The sequence below is a fragment of the Lasioglossum baleicum genome, chromosome 3 (genome assembly GCF_051020765.1).
Source record: "Lasioglossum baleicum chromosome 3, iyLasBale1, whole genome shotgun sequence".
In the NCBI taxonomy this organism is placed as follows: Eukaryota; Metazoa; Arthropoda; class Insecta; order Hymenoptera; family Halictidae; genus Lasioglossum; species Lasioglossum baleicum.
In genome coordinates, this window is record NC_134931.1 from 19,267,402 (window position 1) to 19,286,380 (window position 18,979).

An 18,979-nucleotide genomic window follows, 5' to 3' on the forward strand; every position below is an offset into this window, starting at 1 on the left:
TGTACTGTATCCCCGTACTCCTTTTCACCTCCGTGATCCTCTATACTTTGCCATGCGTTAGCGTCCCCAAAGAGGATTAGATCTAATCTATTCTATTCTAATCCTCTTTGAGCGTCCCTTCAGGCACCAATGAGGGGTATAGAGTGGTGTAGATCCGGATTTGACCTCGAAATTAGTTTGAGCTCCGACCAGTAGGGGAGCTGGGTACATTTTCTACAGTTGAATCGTCGAGAAGCACAGCAGCGCCAACGAGATACCATCTCGGCGGTGACAGCAGTCACTGCATCAATAAATGTTGCCGGTAAGTCAGGCTTCATCAGCAAGCGTGTACGTGTGCCTAGGCGGATTGTGCAAGTGCAAGGGTTCGGTATCTGACAAACCATTTCTCTATAATGCACATTTGAGACTCCTACGTGGTCACAATCGCTAGATAAAAGATCAATCTAGCGCGCGAGCTTGCCAAAGTGGCCTACTTTTGCGTTTTCAAGGCGTAATTTACATTATTCGGCAGCACAATGTCTGCCCGGGAGGCTCTGTAAGCAGGCCAAACAAGTGGGTTCTGTTTCTTGCTAAAGATGGTGTAGGTTCTATTCCATGCTAAAGATGATGTAGGAGCTGTTCCAGGCTAAACATGATGTGGAGACAAAACTAGCACGGCCAAACCCCGGGCGTGAATTCAACCTTTATATTTCATCTCTGTTTAAATATAATGCTTCCTGTTTCTATAATCATTTTAAAGCTGAATAAATGTTTTTTTCGATTTATATAAATAAACTGTTATTTATTGATAGCAAACAAAATAATAGTTGTTGTTGAAAATTGATTTTTATCTCGATTTGTAATTGTCGGTAATGTCGGGTCTGACACTAAAATGATACATACTGGAACTTCTAACAATAAGAGCTCCAATCGACAGTGACAAAAAAATACAGTGCATATCCGGTCTATCCTGTAACTCGTTTGTGGTTCCGTGTTATTAATGTTACCATAATAAAAGTGCAGATATATATTTATAACTTAGTCGAAAATAAAACATAATTAAAATGCTACTACCAAAAGTGTTATTTTCTTTCTAAAATATGTGTTATGTCAGAGTTAATTAAGTTTACCACACATTGTACTTGTCATATTTGTATCCGTACATAGCAGACAAAAATGCTAAACAGATTTAAATCAGCGTTTATGAATGCTGTGGGTGCAAGTGAGCTTGGCCTACAATATCCTAACGATTCGGATAACGACGCGATAACGGATTATATTAATTCTAATTTTACCACAGAAGTAGAAAACAAACCATACAGTCGTCCAAGTTTTCTAGGATTAACAACAGAGGAGACCCAAGTGTGTTATTGTATAAAGTACAATAACTATTACTATTGTTATGTTCTTGATAATAACTAGATGAAATTTCTGTTACGTAGGTAAGTGCTGATCATAGAGTTAGACCGATCATAGTTCCAAGAGATCTGAGTCGATTACCTTGGTGTGCTGGTTACGCAGAATGTATAAACGCTGGGAAAAGTACTTGGAACGAAGATCAAGCCTCTGCGACCAGAGGGGATCTGAAATTAGATGATATTAATGTTACATTGCCTTACGTTATGTTTTCTATGTTCGATGGGCATGCTGGTTACCAAGTTGCTTTGACCGCAAGGCTACAATTACATAAAATAATTCTTGTAAGAACGGGTATTCATTAATTCGTATTGTTTTCTGTGTCGAGGATATTTTCTAATATTTATCGTATATTTCAGGAAAGGTTAATGGCAATACCAGGGAATATGTTACTAAACGAGAACGAAGACGAACTGATAAAAGGAAGAGATTTAGTTATTGGTGCTATCGAGCTAGCGTATAGACAGATGGATCAAATGGTAGAAGCTCAGGCTCAAAGCGGAGGTGGTGGTTGCACAGCAATCACTATTTTATTCCTTAACGGTAGATTATATTCGGCGGGTGCTGGAGATTCTAGGTGAAAATTCAATTTCTTGAGCACAAAATATAAAGTGTGAAATATTATCTAACGAGTATCTAATGAACAGGGCTATACTCGTGACAGAAAAAGTTCAATGTGCGCTGACAAGAGATCATACTCCCGAATCAGAGTCGAACCGTGTCAGAGCACTCGGTCTTTTAAGAAGCAACGAGCTACTGAAAAGTCATTTCACGCCATTAGAATTTCGAGAACGTCCTTTACGAAAAGAATTAGGCTCCATGGTTTTATATAGGGAACCTTACATGACTGGTTGGGCGTATAAAGTATTAAGTCATTCTGATTTGAAACTACCTCTTATTTCTGGTCATGGGAAAAGGGTAATTATCTTTCACGTCTTTGCACATCGATTAACAATCATTTTCAATAGAGATTTATCAGTGAGTTCTTGTTTAGAGTCGAGTGATGGGAACTATAGGGGTGACACGCGGATTTGGAGATCATGGCTTGAAGGCAGCTAATACAGGAGTGAACATAAAACCATTTCTGTCGTCGCAGCCAGAAGTACATTCCATAAGTTTGGATAACTGCAATCTCACGGAACGTGATTGCGTTATCGTGGCCACAGATGGGCTCTGGGATGTTGTATCAGAGAAGGTAGCGGGAAATTTATTGAGAAAGACTCTGGCTCCTGATACACCATCGCTGGAATATAGGTATTTTGTTTTATAAATAGACAGTGGATTTTATGCATTTCTCACAAGAATGAGTAGGTTTAATTTAAATTGTAAAAACATTAGAAGAATCTTAAAAAATGCTGTTATATAATTTTCAACCTGTTAAACGTATTAAGAAAGAAAATAAATTTCTATATCACTCCAGTTTGTTGCATTCGGAGAGAAAGTTTTTATTTTGCATAAATATCCGCTGCCTACTTATAAATGTATATTCCAACAATGAAATTTGCAAACATATTTTCATTCCAGGCTTACAATGGGTGCTCAAGAATTAGTACAAGCAGCGAGAGGTAGATTAATCGGTAGAGTTTGGGTAGGTAAATCGGAAAATCCCGAAGAACAAGACGAAAAATTTTTACCAATGGCGTCGGTTGATGATATTAGTGTTCTAGTAGTACCATTATACCCCTATTCATGCGAGCATAAGCAATGGTGGAAAACGCTGCATCCAGGGAGATCCATCACATATACTATGGATTCGATATACATATCACCCAACAACACTCCATAGTATACGACCAAAATTCCTGAAACTGATTAATTTGTATTTTAGTAGGAGAGTTACAATTGAACAAGAATATTCACAAATTAGTGTAGCAACTAAATACCGAATCTTAATTGCTTTTACATTGCTTTTAAAACTTTATACATATTGCAGTTTCAAAACTTTCCAACAGGTTTTCATTTTGAGTGATAGTTGATCGTATACTGCCACCTTTCGAGAATGTAAATTAGAAGAATGCCATAACTATCAATAATTATTTAACGGAACATTCCAGTTTTAGAGTGTTGAGCATAATATAACTTGACTTTAAGTGTTATACAGCATCCAAAGTAGGAGGTAATGTTTGTTTGTTTTCGTAATGCGTGTGCATTATTTTAAGAGTGCTTCACGAAACATCATTGAAGGTATTCAAGTAGCGAATGAATTTGTACGGAAGTGATCTTTTCGAAATAATAACATTGTATTGTGACAAATAGTTTTGTTAGTTAATTTTGTATTTATTTTTATTTTATTATAATTACTTGGAATCAGTATATACGAATTATTTTTAAGTGGTTGATCCACCTAAGACCAGAAACGAAAAAACATTGTATATAAAAGGTGCATTGCTTTTTTTTAGCAATGAATAATAAGAAGAAATAGGAACGTAAGTTTTATTTTTGTCTTTATATATTCTATTTTTATTTTGATGTAAACATTGTAATTGAAAAATTAAATAAACGTTCATTGTATTCATTTAGACAGCTCCAACCTCGTCTGTAATTACCAATCTAACTTGGTTACTTTCTTTTGATCGATATTAACATTATATTAACACTTTACCTACCGGAAGCATATTAATAAGATTCTCATAGAAGTACATAGAAAATATATATAAATATTTTAAAGACCTAGGGGTAAGTAATTTGACATTATCACAAGAGATACTTGTAAACAATAAATTGTAAGGGTACTGTTCTTCTGAGAAAGATAATTAAATATCGATTTCAGAGAATGCTCGAGATACTACTATATCGACATTGATTTGTATCATACATATCAGATTAATTATTTTCGATGTTTGTTGAATCTAGGAAATGCTATCATATCGGAATCATCTATAATGCACATAATAGAATCAATCATGGTACTGTTCTTCTGAGAAAGATAATTAAATATCGATTTCAGAGAATGCTCGAGATACTACTATATCGACATTGATTTGTATCATACATATCAGATTAATTATTTTCGATGTTTGTTGAATCTAGGAAATGCTATCATATCGGAATCATCTATAATGCACATAATAGAATCAATCATGTGAACATATAGATAAGATTCGTTGAGTTATCAATAGACAGCGGATCTTTAAAAATAGATTATTATAATATATACATACAACTATACATGTAAAAATAAGTCGAAAAAAAGGAATAACATTTTTTTGTTTGACGCTTATTCGTTTTCGAGAAAATCGAGTTTGAAAATGCAGCGAATACACGTGCTATTGCATATAGCTGCGTAGGAATTGTCTGACCCGTCTGACCATGATCAACTGATCAACCAATTATACTTTGTGCATATACTAAAGACCAAAGCACGCGAACCTGGCGGAACTTTAAACTCGATTTTCTCGAGAACGAAGCATCGCACAAAAAAATGTGGTATCATCCCCATTGATTCGGCAGAAAGTTCCCTCGAAAATCATTCTAAGTCGGCTTAGTTAATGGATTATTCTAAGAGCCGCATTATCATCGAATTTGCGTCCGTGGCGAGAGCCTTTCTTCCCCGTAATTGAAATGAATGAAAAACCCCTATTCGCGCCAATTTGCGGGAAGCTCAATACGCGCAGCGCCGCGCCGCTTCGATTTCTTCGTAAACGGTCGCATTGAAGGAATAACGCTACCATTCAGCTTAACAAACGAAAATTGATGGCGTTTCACAATTTGACTGACGTAATTCGCGTTCACGTTTAGTTCGGCGGAACGGCATGCGTTGGTTTTTTTAGCGAGCTGTCGGATATGTTTTCTTTTGCGGGCTATCTGTCACAGTCATCATCGATGGCAACTCGAAGGATACCAAGAGACGTAATGCTTCTCCTGGTAAGGGTGGCGAAAGAAAGGATAAAACAGAAAGGGGAGGCGGTAGACAGAGAAAGTGAGAAAGAACCGGTAACTTACGGTGTATCGGAATGGCCGCAAGTTAGGGGTCTCGTACTACCTCGATACATCATCGTTAGAGAACTTTGGACGGCTTCCCGGTTACGCCATTGATGGCTTCCTCTGATAGGACATGATGTATCTGCCTCTCATTGCTGCAATGTGGAAGTAGCAGTCGGATGCAATTTGAAAGTAAAAATACGAATTAAGCGATGGCAAAGCATTTGTCGACGGCCCCGGTGTCTCGTCTATCAATCATGTGATTCATACTGTGTCCTATTTCGAACGACACCCGCGGGATACGGGATTACGGGATAGCAACTGTTTACAATTGATCAATTTCTTTCGTGTTTTCCGTTCAGTTCGTTCGGCTCTAACGCTTCCTGGATTTTCCCCGAGTGCTCGCAGTAATTTGTTGCATGCATTCCTCAGTGTGCCAAGTCAAGTTCGCCTCGTTAGTTCCTCAGGTGGCTCGTGCCCGTTGTCAGCTGTCTTAGTGTCCTCGTACCTAATGTCCCTTAGCTGTAAACTCACGCCTAGTTGCCGAACGTGATGCAACGGATAATGCGACAAGTTTGCTACCAAGGGATTATGTGACCAGTATTCCGTCCGTATCTTCCCGTACATTTACGGTCTCCATATTTTAGGGAAATCCTCTGCTGCCCTTCTTCAACCTACCTATACATACATTAACAACTGCTTTCTGTTAGTCGGCAAAAAAACATAGTGTTCTCCTAAGAAACATGGATCTAATCTTGCGAATTCGTAGAAATTGTCTATTGTATTTGTACTATGAAACGATCATGCGACTGAGAAAGTACTTGAAGTATGGAAAATGTAACGATAATCGAGATCAACAGATTACTATAAATAGAAAGCCTCGCAAATAATTACGTAATCGCAACGGATTACGGTAATCGATTACAAAGAGTACGTAGTTATCATGAACGTATATAGAATTTTTGTTCCACGGAATGCGATAGCGGTTCGTTAAGAAATCTGCAGATTATAAAACCGAATTGACGAGGATTATCTAAATAAATTTGTATCCAGCGGGAGAGAAAAGAGGAAGGAAAACGATTACCCGCATGTCGGCCCACATGCATAGGTACACTTACACACCTATCGAGAGAGCTGCTTGAACGAAATTAAGTTTTTTTCCGCGCAGGCCCTTTATACAACGTCACGGAAATAGACTTCCGCCGACCCTTTGAAAACTATTCTCATTTTCCGCCACGATAAAAAGGGAACAAATCGGGAAAGAAACGAGTGTCCGCGACAAGGGAACAAATTAACGTAATGGCAGATATTTCCCGTGAGATGCTGAAAGGGTTACGATTCCGCTGCATGCGGAACTCAGCTGTTGGTCCCGAGGCCAAAGCTGGATCCGCTCCTCTTCCTCGTATACGAGGCTCGTAATCAAATCTTGTTCGTTTCCTATAGGGGATCAAAGAAATGATCATTAACAGCGAATAAGCAAAACACGGGAATAAAAGCGTTTCAAGTTTCAGGGCTCTTGACTAAATTTTCCTGTCCTTATTCCGTTGTACGTTTATACATATGTACTTAAATCATATATTATTATATAATACAATATGTATATAAAAGAATAGGGCTTCAGACTAAAAAATATCTAAATGCATATAGTCTTGTAGAAGACTTCATCCAGCTTCAAAAAATTGTACAATATTGTACAACCTCAAACTGAACATTCCATTAATGTTTTACCATAATTTATTTCTTACATCGATACCATACATTTTTACAACAGCATTTCATTTCTGAAGGAATTTGCGATTTTAATTGTTCGTCTTTTCATCATATAGACCATGTAATAAAAAATTGAGTAGGTAAAATGATGAACGAACAAGGATCAACTGAAATAATTTAAGATGAAATTGTGGATGAACTTGAAGTAAATTATTATGTATGATTCGAGAGTCTGAAAGGTTGTTGCCGTGTTGTCATTATTGATTAACGAGGTGTTCTGGATAATCGGTATCGAGGACAGTATCGTTTTCGCTTGTTAATGGACTTTTGTGGGAAGACAGTGCGCGTGGACGTCTTCGGAGGCTGGTTTTACACGGTAACGGTTATCCAATATCACATTAGCGTACGTCAGGGAAAGTTCTTCCGTGGTGTACGGCCGTGCTCTGTGCACCAATAACTCCATTTTCGCTGACATAACTTGTAATCGTATAATCTGGCGGGCAGACTGCCCGGGACAGACGATTCCGTTCTTCGGCGATCGCATGGAACGAGGAATGCTTACTCGTAACCCGTGGAAACGATCTGGAGCCGCGAGTGATCCAAATGCAATTTCTGTTAACGGTGAAGGACGCGTACTCGTTAAAGGTCGATTCATATATTTGCGTTCCGAACATCCGTCAAAATATTCTATTAAGTGACACTGTCCGCAACCGAGAATGACCGAGGAGCGGCTTCGTTCCGATAATTTTCTTCGAGACTGACGAGAAGGCCATATCTCTCGAGCGGGTTGACAGTTGACGGCTTTTTGCTGTGCGTGGCAAAAAAAAAGGTTTTTATGAGCTCCACAACTCTCCTTTACTTTATCATGGGAATAGAAAATGTTTCTGTCACTTGGTGAATTCTTCTTAATAAATAATGATTTAAAATAATTATTAGAAAATACATATATTAGACATATCTTTATTCTGCAAATGTTTCCACCGGTTCAAGCGTGAAAAAATGTTTAAAAATATGATCGTATTCTACGATTCTCTTTGAAATACCGTGTTTTTTTTTCATTATTTGTAACAACTTCATACTGATCCTCCATCATGCTTTGCTGTCGGCGTTATCACCGTTGATTTAAAGCATTCACCTTGCTTTCTCCATACGATATTTTGTTTGAAAGCAAATCAACAGATTTCTGGAAGAAGGATATACATATTGGAATAGAAGAAAATATATATGATGAAAGCAAGGTGAATACCTCTAAATCAACGGTGATAACGCCTACAGCAAAGCATGCTGGAGGATCAGTATGCGTTTGGGGTTGTTCTTCTGCAAAAAAAAACATTGCTGTTGGCAATTTACATTTGAACTTATTATTACTAGTAAATAATATTATTTTTATATTTTTCTGCGCGTCCACCGTCAACGTTTTTCAGGACGGCAACGTACTGAACGAACCAGAACGTTCAGAACCTCCACCGGAGTTGTTTGAGAAATTCTTTCACCGTACAGATTGTCGGATGATATTCTTTTTTTTTCGTTAGCATAGTAATAAATTGTTATTCTTTTTTGTTATAACGTTTAAATTCCTTAACAACGTATTCCCCACCTATTAGCACGACGAACTCTGAAAAGTTTTAGGTAATAGCTTTGTTAAATAAATATTATATTCTGCCTTCGTACCGTCAGAGATCGGACACAATATTCTCGAGGAGAATACCTTCCGAATTTCTCGGAGGCTTTGGCATAGGCATCTCCTGAGGTGTAGAAGGGAGTAAAAGGTTCTCGGAACCCCTGTGGTTAGGGTAGCAAATGACACGATCTTCGGCACTTGGCCTTTGTTCGAGCATCTCGACCCTTCTCAAGTTGCCTTCAAATTCGGACCGGAAGTGTAAGTGTACGGACACCGAAAAACAGCGTCAGTTAACTGAGACAAGTGTATGAATCGACCTTAATAATATAATCCGTCAAACTGAATGCTCCTCGCGATATCTCGACTCCATTAGAGTATGCTCCGTGTCCAGGTAGCGTTCGCCGATATACCTTATCCTTCGATTTCGAAACGGATCGGAGATAAGGCGAGCTCGTCTGACTAAGTTTTTTTTTGCAACGATAAGGTACCTCGAGATATAGAGGCTTTATATTGTGTAACTTGCTCGACGAGAATCGAAGACAAAGATAAACATCGAAATTAGAGTGACTTACCTAGAAGTAGTTTAGAACTTATCGTAGAATTACAAATTAATATCGCAAGGCTACATAGGTAGGTACATATGTACGGACGTAGATTAGGATGACTTTATCCAGAAGAAGAGAGACGTTTCTTTCGCGGCGGAATACAATATCGCCGCGCCGTCCCTGGATTGTTCGCATGACCGATCCGAAGTTCGGTTGTCTGGTAGCAAATGGATAGGTGTTACCTAAGCTAGTTACGGATCCTTCGATAAACACAGAGACGGACAAACGTTTCCTAATTGTGCTGGGAATTGTTTACGCTACCTCGCAGCACCTTCCGGCCTTCCTGCGTTCATGGCTATTCCGTGTTTGTCTCCCCGTTTCTTGCTCGTCTCTGCCACGTCTTCCGGAAGAATGGACGACGAAAATTTCGTCGGAGGATTAACGACGGCGGATCTTAATTAGATTGTTGGTGTCTAGCAGTCTTTGCCGAGAGAATCTTTTTCGTTCGTTATCCCCGTGTTCTTCTAATGGACGGAAAGTTTTGTTTACGACAATGGTTGCCGCGAATCCGGCGTTAATACCACCGAGTTCTCACGTTCCATCCTTCGAATTTTTTTTTCCTCAGATGATTCAGTTTATCGGAAGACAATTTCCGACGAGGCTGCTGTTACCGAAGTATTTTCTACGATTCTGCGGCAGAAAAATTACTAAAAGCTAAAACAAATAAGTCCATTAATCTTTTATCGAAGAAAATCTTAAAAATCACACCTTTGTGAGAGACAGTTGATTATGCAAGTGGTTGGGCGTCACCGGTCGGCATGTTTCATATGCTTGTTTTACACGAACCCCTCGGGACAGGATTGGTCGCCGCCGCGTCGTCTCGAACGATCCATCGATTTACTGCCGTTTTACTACTGCCGCGACGCGGCCGCCTGTTTTAACGGTGCATAAAGCTGCATAAAGAGACGGCTCTGGCTCGGGGTTGCAGAGGACCGGCGCGCGAGATACGACTCGCGACAGGTGAGGCATGCAACAAATCGAGACTGCCGTTTCTCGAACGAAAAAAAGAAAGAGTATCGGTCGTTTAACACCCCCGGCGGAGCGCGGCGGGGCGCGCCGGTGGCCCGTGAGGCCGATACTGGGCGAATTATTGCGCCCTGCCAATTTACGAGGATTACACGCGCAGGGAAAGGGCCGCGGGGACGTCGTACGACGACTTTACGGCCGCACACGTAGCCCTTCTGAAAGTCCGAGCTTTCCGAGGATTAGCCGGCGACTTGTGGTCACAAACCTATCGAGAATTTTGATTATTCTAGCCCCCCGGGCCCCGGGGGCGCAGCCTTCACGATTTTATCCGCGAACGCGCTGGGAACCGGAAGTTATCGTTGTCTACAGTCTACATACAGCGGATAAGCGTTCGTCACCTTTATTAAAGTGGTTGCGATCTTAACACCTTACCGACCGGTGATTATTGCATAATTTTGAAAAATCTATGGTACATGGCTAAACACTTTTTAATGGAATCATCGATAACAACAGCAATTTTCATTGTGAACTAACAAGTCACCCTCAACAACGTCATCTAATAGTTTCATTTAAGATTGCAATGTGAAAGAAAATTTCTATGCTTTCTTTTGATACAGCACACAATTATTGAAAATCCTATTAATAGGCTTCCGGTAGGTAAAGTGTTAAAACATATAAAAACAACGATTGGATGCAACTTTACCTGAGCCACGTACGAGATGATTAAATATCAATACCTAATGCTTCTTCAGAGTAACTAATCGAAATGATCTAATCTATTTTCTAACCAACTTCTCTTCGAGACACGTTACTTACAAAGGAGTCGTTAAGTTCATCTTATGTATGTAGAATAATACGATAATACAATCTTAACGGTGAATCGTGAATAAAAAGAGGATAAAATGTGGAACGTCGACAGGAACACGGAAGAAATAATGACCGACGCGACGGATAAATCGTAATGGCCGGGTGCAATAATACGGGCGAATCGATCGAATGTTTAGAACGGCGGGATTACGGTTGACGTGAGTAATTATTTAACTTTATCGTACAGCGACGAATGCAAATTGCGTGTACAAATGTACGCGTCGTGTAACGGTTACATTCAATTCTGTAGGGACAATCAGAACGCCATAAACCAAAACTATCGCGGCTCAACGCGGGCGGACGGAGATTCCCTTCGTACCGTATATCTGCGATGAACAACGGATATTCATGACACGTCATTTCAATTTAAAACAAACATATTGCTGATCAATCGCGTTTGTTTAATTAACGGGCGAAACGGCGATTTTCCGCGCGAAGAGAGCTTTCGCCCGAATCGTCGACAAAGCCTGCGTGTCAATCGTAACGAGCAGAAGATCGCGAAAGATCGGATTGTACAATCGATTCGTGAGTGCACTGTTCTGAAAATGGTGTGAAGATTAAATTAATCTTGAGTCGATTTCAGGGAATCGAGCTAGTCTCTTCCGGTGGTTATCTCAACTCTACATATAAGTATACTTATGTTTTCAATCGTTCGTCGCAATCGTAAATATCTGACCGATCATTTTCTGCTGAATAACCGACGAAAATAACTTCGGCTTCAATTCCCTCGACAGATGTTCTGCGCGAAACACGGTATATATATGTATTATCGTTGTTCCGCCGTCGCTCGGCGTAATGTTAATTCGCGAAGAGATGTGGACGGCTCTGAGTAATGGAGAAAACTGGTAGCTGTCATTCCGGGCCCTTATAGGGCCAGTCAGGAAGCTGCAAAACTGCAATGGAACTTTTCTGTTCGCCTAATTGTCCTAACGGGTGACCTCAACGCTCATTACTCCCTCATCCCATCTTCTCCTCATCCCCCCTGTAACATTTCTTCCAACCATCTCTGTCCGAGAGGCGAATTGCAATTATCGTTTCTGCATCGAAAGCCCACACGCAGTTTCGATTTCGATACGCGTTATCGATAACACAGGGGATTAATCCTCCTTATCGTAATCCAATTATATCTTATGGAAACGTATCAATTATTCCGGATTCCGCCGTTAATTTATATTATTCCCGAATTACCGCATTCACCGAGGGTTATGAAATGATTGACAGAGTGTGTTTCTCGGAAGGATCGGCTGTAGGAAAACGGATTCAACCCCCGACTAGACACAACCGGATACTATCCGGCGGATAGCTCGTTAAGACGGTTCAAATCGAGCCGTGCGTCGGATTTCTCAAGTACAAAGCCGGATAATTAATGGTAAAGTCACCATGCTCCCGATACCTTCTATCCGGTATACTCGAGACAGGTGCCAGAGATCGACTAGCTCTCCGTGGCTCGATCTCATGGTTCGAATGAATAATGCTAGCGCACTCGCATCCTGCGCTCTATCTTGCTCCTTTCCTGGCTAGGTGGTCGTAATGTCGACGTGTTTGTTTGCGTACGCGTGAATGCACAACAAGGCTAGCACCGTCGCGTCGCGTCGCGTCGTCGCTGCGAGTAAGACCTCCGTCATAATGTTCATGGGATATTTACACCCATACTTAGAGACTCCGAGCCACCACCGGCTAGACGAGGACTTCGGGAGCATAAATATTTGTATGCGGCCGGGGTTCATTGAAATCGACGGAATACGCACACCGGGTATATGTAGAATGGTCCGCGACGCGCGACGGGACGGGTTCACTGTCTCATGAAATTTGTAGCGCACTCGCTCTAAAAAGCTAGCGACTTCGCAGCAGCTCACTTCAGATTGCTACAACTCGCTTCGGGCTGCTTCAGACCGCTTCAACCCTCTCCAGCCAGTTTCTAGTCCGCCATTGCTCGCGCAAATATAATAGATGAATACTGCATTCCCCGACTAGACTGCGGAACTTTCTGCAAATTTACATTTTTCTTCACGATTTTTCGGAAACTGACGTTTTCTTTTCTTCGTAAACCCTCGAAGGACGAGTTCCTCTTCCTTCGCAACAAAAATCGATTTGCTGGAAATAGTTCTGTTCTTTGAGTCTTTAGAAATCTGACAGAAAAAGTTACCGCGACTTTAAATTAGGGCGTTTTTTCCGGCTGGTTGACACGATTAAGAAGGAAGTACCGGATCGATAAATTTGAAATTTTCATTGCGTTTTCAGGAATGAAAGCATCGACCTACTACTAAAACGACAGGTTGTATAGATTTCGGTTTAGCTTTGAAAGTGGCGACAATTTTTCCAAGAAAATTGTATATCTGATGAACAGACGATAATTGTACGTGTATACAACAAAACTTTATTAGAACTGTTAATTTTGGCTAACCTGTAAGGCAGTTGTCATGTGTAAAAGTGTCTAAAAATTACGTTTAACGAAACACCTGACCGAGACATTCGTGTAAATCCATAATAGTATAATGAACGCCATTGGAGAGCCTTAAAAACGCAAAAGAATGGATTTTCTTTTTACCAGAATAAAAGGAACTCGTTCTCAATTGGACGACTGGGTTGTATTAAATATTTAAGCAAATTTTCAATGTTTTACTGAGCTTCCCTTTTGAAGTTCATTCCGAGAGCTCATTTAAGGGTTGACGCTATCAGGAAATTAGTGATAAATCGGAGCTGTGTTATATTTGACTGAATCTCGTGTTTTATAATTCACTGAACATTTTTATACACTGTAAATGCGCTTGTCTACCGATAGCGTTTTTTACAATTTATGGCTGTCAAGAAGGTTGCACGCAACGCTAAAATGGCAGGTCCTATAATGGCTGCCCTCCGCCATGGTACTGAAATATATTACACGATGTATCCTATATTTACGCAATCTATTTAAATATTTTATATTTTAAGTTATAAATCCGAATTTATCGTCCATCTAGCCTTTTAGAATGGTTATCTACAGTGTTCAACCCTAGAAAATTAGTGTTACGTTGCATTAGTAATATAAATCATGCTATGCACGTGTAAAAATGATATTCTGATAGTTATTCTTGAGAAAACTTTGCCCACGGAAATACCTTGAAGATAATCGTTAATGTTTTCGCGAAGAACGTCCTTGACTCCGCTGGTTCCGCTGACACAGATCCTGAGGGAGCAACTCGTGGTTGCCATAACCGATATTCTGTCGCTGGGTATTTAGCAATTGACTCAATGATCCTAGTGCATCTACTCTCAATGCGGGAACTATGTGCATACACGAGGTAACATGTTGGATGCTCACACGGTTAACAAGCATCTGGACAAACAACCTGCAACGACCTTGACAAAGTAGCCTCCGCCATAACAATCGAGCGAGACAGAGAGAGAGAGAGAGAGAGAGAGAGAGAGAGATAGAGAGAGAGAGAGAGAGAGAGAGAGAGAGAGAGAGAGAGAGAGAGAGAGAGAGAGAGAGAGAGAGAGAGGAGTTTGCAACGAGGGACGCCAAATTCAAAACGCCGATGGCAATACGAACGCTGGAATTCAAATTCAAACAATATCAACGTCTACTCGAGTTTTGCAATATTTTTTTCTCGCAAAGAACGAGCAAACGCGTTCTTTATCGCAAAACGTTGCGCCAACGTCGCCTGCCACGTCTCCTGAATGCTTAATAAACTATTTATGTTACTTTCGCGGCAATTTAGATGTACATAAGTTAAACTATTCGATCATACGTTACGTGGATGCTTTCAAAGGCTCCGTATCGAGAGTTTGCGTGCATAGAATCGGTGTGTGTGTGTGTGTGTGTGTGTGTGTATGCGACGTACAGTGTACACACAGCAGAGATGCAGAGCATTCGATAGAGCCGGGTCGCTCGTGAATTATAGAGAATGTCGTCTATTATGAGATTGGAGCCGAACACTTTACACACGGTCTATCGGCGATAGTAATGATTATCGTCTCCAGCTGCGAAGACAACGGTTTATGTATAGACGATTCGTCGAATAGATAGTCAAAATTTGTTCGGCTTCTAAGAAACGAGCTGCTGAACCCCCGTTACACCTCGAACCGTGTGCAGAAAACACACGATCTCATATTCTGCGATAAAGTTGTTTGCACTTGATAGCGAGAACAGTTGTGTGGTTAATTACGTTTTCGGGAATGAGTCACGGGTTCGAGAACAGTTTCCAATTGTCACGTAAACGCGACAGGTGAAACAACAGGTGAGAGACGCGCTTCTCGTTAAGTGTTTTTCTTTTTAATCTCCATTTTCCGTATTTCTCGTTATTCGTGTATCTGATTGATACTTGCGATTGATAAACAAAAACATTTCAATTAGCCACACGTTCCGGGAACATTAGATATCAACAGCTCGGTGAAATCGTCTGGTTTATCTCGAACGGTAATCGATCTATGTGTCATTTCATACTCAAGGTAGTGAGGTCTTCATGTTGAAGCATGTGTTCCTAGAATAAATCTTTCCAGAACGGATGGATTGCTACAAACACATCACGATAAGTGAACTGATAAGACCCGGCGCGCGGCGTGGCTGCACGGACTATATAAGGGACAGCGGCAGCAGGTGTCTTATCATAACTCAATAAGTAATCGAAGCGTGATTTCAGAGTTCGTACAAGTTACACACAAGAGAAAAGTTCGCCATGTCTGCTCAGAAGTTGCTCGTGTGCTTGGCAATAGCCCTGATCGCTGTGATCGCCACCGAAGTCGCTTCGATATCATCTTATGACAACATTGACAACTACGCCAGCAATAGGTCGAACAAGTCTCATCACTTGATCGTTGGATCCAGAGTGCCTGGCGACAGACTGGTTCTCAGGCAAAGCGTCATCGAGAAGAGCAGCTGGATGCAAGTGATATCTATTACGAGGAGGTTCAACACTACACGTACATGGGAAAAGATCACTCAGGTGAGAGCTCTTGATCAGAAAACCAACGGCAACGGTGCTTACGCCAGCCTTCTCAGCGGTGGACCTGGATTCAACAATGTCACGCTTAAATTCAAGAGCCAGAGGGGCCATGGCATCAACTTCATCGTTGAACTGTATGCACGTTAAGGCAACTCTGGAATCATCCTCTGAACCGAATTCGGCGAAAGTATTTAACTAAAGTAACACTGTTTATTCTGCCGTACGCAAGCAATGGTCTATTTGATATACGCAGCTTTCATTCTCTAATGTGAATTATGTGAGCGAAATAAAACCTTGGAAGCTTCTTTTTAAATTCACACTGGTGTCATTTCTATGATCCCTGAGTAACAAGATCTGAAAATGTACTGTCGACTTCATTGTTGAAACTTCATTGTTGACAATAAAATTTTATAAGCACATTATTTAACGTTTACATTGTGTGGTGTTATTTCTTTTAACCATAAGGCCTTAAATCTGCTGTCGGTTATGTTGTCGTAATTGGATTGATCGAGAGAAATGATTAGATTGCGTTATGCGAGGTAAGCATTAACACTAGAACTCCGAGCCCGTCAAAATGACTGATTTCTTTCATTTACAATTCGTGAAATTATAGAAATATTTTCTCAAGCAATTTTTTTTGGTATGTTTCTCTATTCCAGTACATGTTATCATGAAAATCCTATGAAATCTGAATAAACTCAAGCTCGTTATTGAAGTGAAACTTCTTTTGGCAGGGTGTAAGCGTTAAGTGGCTAATTTCGCGTCATGGAATTTTCGACATGAAAATGTGTAATGGAAGTGACGTGGATGGTTAGCTGATCCGCTTTCGAGCGGAGCCTCGAGAACTGTCGAGAGACATACATTTTCTTAAATATCAAGAGATGTAGGGTTCTTACAGAAAAATTTGGAGTCAACCCCGTTAGCAGGGACACATACAATGTCAATGCAACGTTTATTATGTTGAACCATACGTTTTTAAACACACAGCTTGTCAAATACAGAAATACAAAAACGAGGGTTATGTGACGATACACTTCCGGTTCGAGCACTGATGTCTGTTTTTCACATTCAGCCACCGCGTTCAGTTACAATCGGTAATAATTGTTGTGTGCGCGTTTGCTATCTCGCAAGATGGTTAACTTGCACTTCGCACGCCGACTTAACTTTGTGCGAATAGTTTAAATTCGATTATAGTGGACTGTACTGTAGGTTGATTGAGTGACTCAAATCTGTATTCTACACTGTACTTTATTCAATAATGAAATGTCAATGTCTCGTGGTGTCTCGAATAGTAATGCTGATGTCCCGCCGCTCTGTCTTCCTATTTATACGTTACGCTGGGGCGTTTACAAAAATAAAAGAAGAACGCTGATTCGCGAAAAAAAAGGTTAAAAACGGTCCTTTCGCCAAGGCATACGGTTCCTTGCAAAGAATTCTTCCCGATAGAGTACGAGCTCTCGTCATAAAAAAGCAACGGTACGAGAACAATTTTTCATACTGCGACTCGTTGAATTCTATGAAGAACGTTTCACTACGCGACTAGCTGTGCACGTGTAAAAATGATATTCTGATAGTTATTCTTGAGAAAACTTTGACCACGGAGATACCTTGATGATAATAGTTAATGTTTTCGCGAAAAACGTCCTCGACTCCGCTGGTTCCGCTGACACAGATCCTGAGGGAGCAACTCGTGGTTGCCATAACTGATATTCTGTCGTCGGCTATTTAGCAATTGACTCAATGATGCTAGTGCATCTACTCTCAATGCGGGAACTAAGTGCATACACGAGGTAACATGTTGGATACTCACACGGTTAACAAGCATCTGGGCAAACAACCTGCAACGACCTTGACAAAGTAGCCTCCGCCATAGCAATCGAGCGAGACAGAGAGAGAGACAGGAGAGTTTGCAACGAGGGACTCCAAATTCAAAACGCCGATGGCAATACGAACGCTGGAATTCAAATTCAAACAATATCAACGTCTACTCGAGTTTTGCAATATTTTTTCTCGCAAAGAACGAGCAAACGCGTTCTTTATCGCAAAAAGTTGCGCCAACTTCGCCTGCCACGTCTCCTGAATGTGTAATAAACTATTTATGTTACTTTTGCGGCAATTTAGATGTACATAAGTTAAACTATTCGATCATACGTTACGTGGATGCTTTCAAAGGCTCCGTATCAAGAGTTTGCGTGTGTGGGGGGTCGAAATATGGAAGAGAGGAGGAAAAAGGAAGGAGCGTTTCGTCCTAGGCCCGCTAGAGGACTTATCAGTAAGGCTATCTAGCGGGCCCTGCCTTAGACGGTTGGGATTTCGGAAGGCGGTTGTAATCGGCGATAGTAATGATTATCGTCTCCAGCTGCGACGACAACGGTATTTATAGTATAGTTTATGTATAGACGATTCGTCGAATAGTACGTCAAAATTTGTTCGGCTTCCAAGAAACGAGCTGCTCAACCCCCGTTACACCTCGAACCGTGTGCAGAAAACACACGATCTCATATTCTGCGATGAAGACGTTTGCTCATGATAACGAGAACAGTTGTGTGGTTAATTACGTTTTCGGGAATGACTCACGGGTTCGAGAACAGTTCCAATTGTCACGTAAACGCGACAGGTGGAACGACAGGTGAGAGACGCGTTTCTCGTTAAGTGTTTTTCTTTTAATCTCCATTTTCCGTATTTCTCGTTATTTGTGTATCTGATTGATACTTGCGATTGGTAAACAAAAACATTTCAATTAGCCACTCGTTCCGGGAACATTAGATATCAACAGCTCGGTGAAATCGTCTGGTTTATCTCGAACGGTAATCGATCTATGTGTCATTTCGTACTCAAGGTAGTGAGGTCTTCATCTTGAAGCATGTGTTCTTAGAATAAATCTTTCCAGAACGGATGGATTGCTACAAACACATCACGATAAGTGAACTGTAAGACCCGGCGCGCGGCGCGGCGGTACGGACTATATA

General features: G+C 40.8%; 2 protein-coding genes across 2 annotated transcripts; both read left to right on the forward strand.

The window, feature by feature from the left end:
• Window positions 1-887: 887 nt before the first annotated feature.
• Window positions 888-3,929, forward strand: LOC143207584 (protein phosphatase 1H). The gene is made up of 6 exons (XM_076421244.1): window positions 888-1,341; window positions 1,422-1,679; window positions 1,755-1,972; window positions 2,043-2,313; window positions 2,390-2,649; window positions 2,920-3,929. The coding sequence occupies exons 1-6, from the start codon at window positions 1,156-1,158 to the stop codon at window positions 3,179-3,181; spliced, it is 1,455 nt and encodes a 484-aa protein (XP_076277359.1). The 5' UTR covers window positions 888-1,155; the 3' UTR covers window positions 3,182-3,929.
• An 11,740-nt stretch (window positions 3,930-15,669) lies between these two features.
• LOC143207586 (putative salivary secreted peptide) lies at window positions 15,670-16,327 on the forward strand. Its single transcript, XM_076421247.1, has one exon. It carries the CDS (start codon window positions 15,744-15,746, stop codon window positions 16,155-16,157), a length of 414 nt encoding a protein of 137 aa, XP_076277362.1. The 5' UTR covers window positions 15,670-15,743; the 3' UTR covers window positions 16,158-16,327.
• The last annotated feature ends 2,652 nt before the right edge of the window (window positions 16,328-18,979 follow it).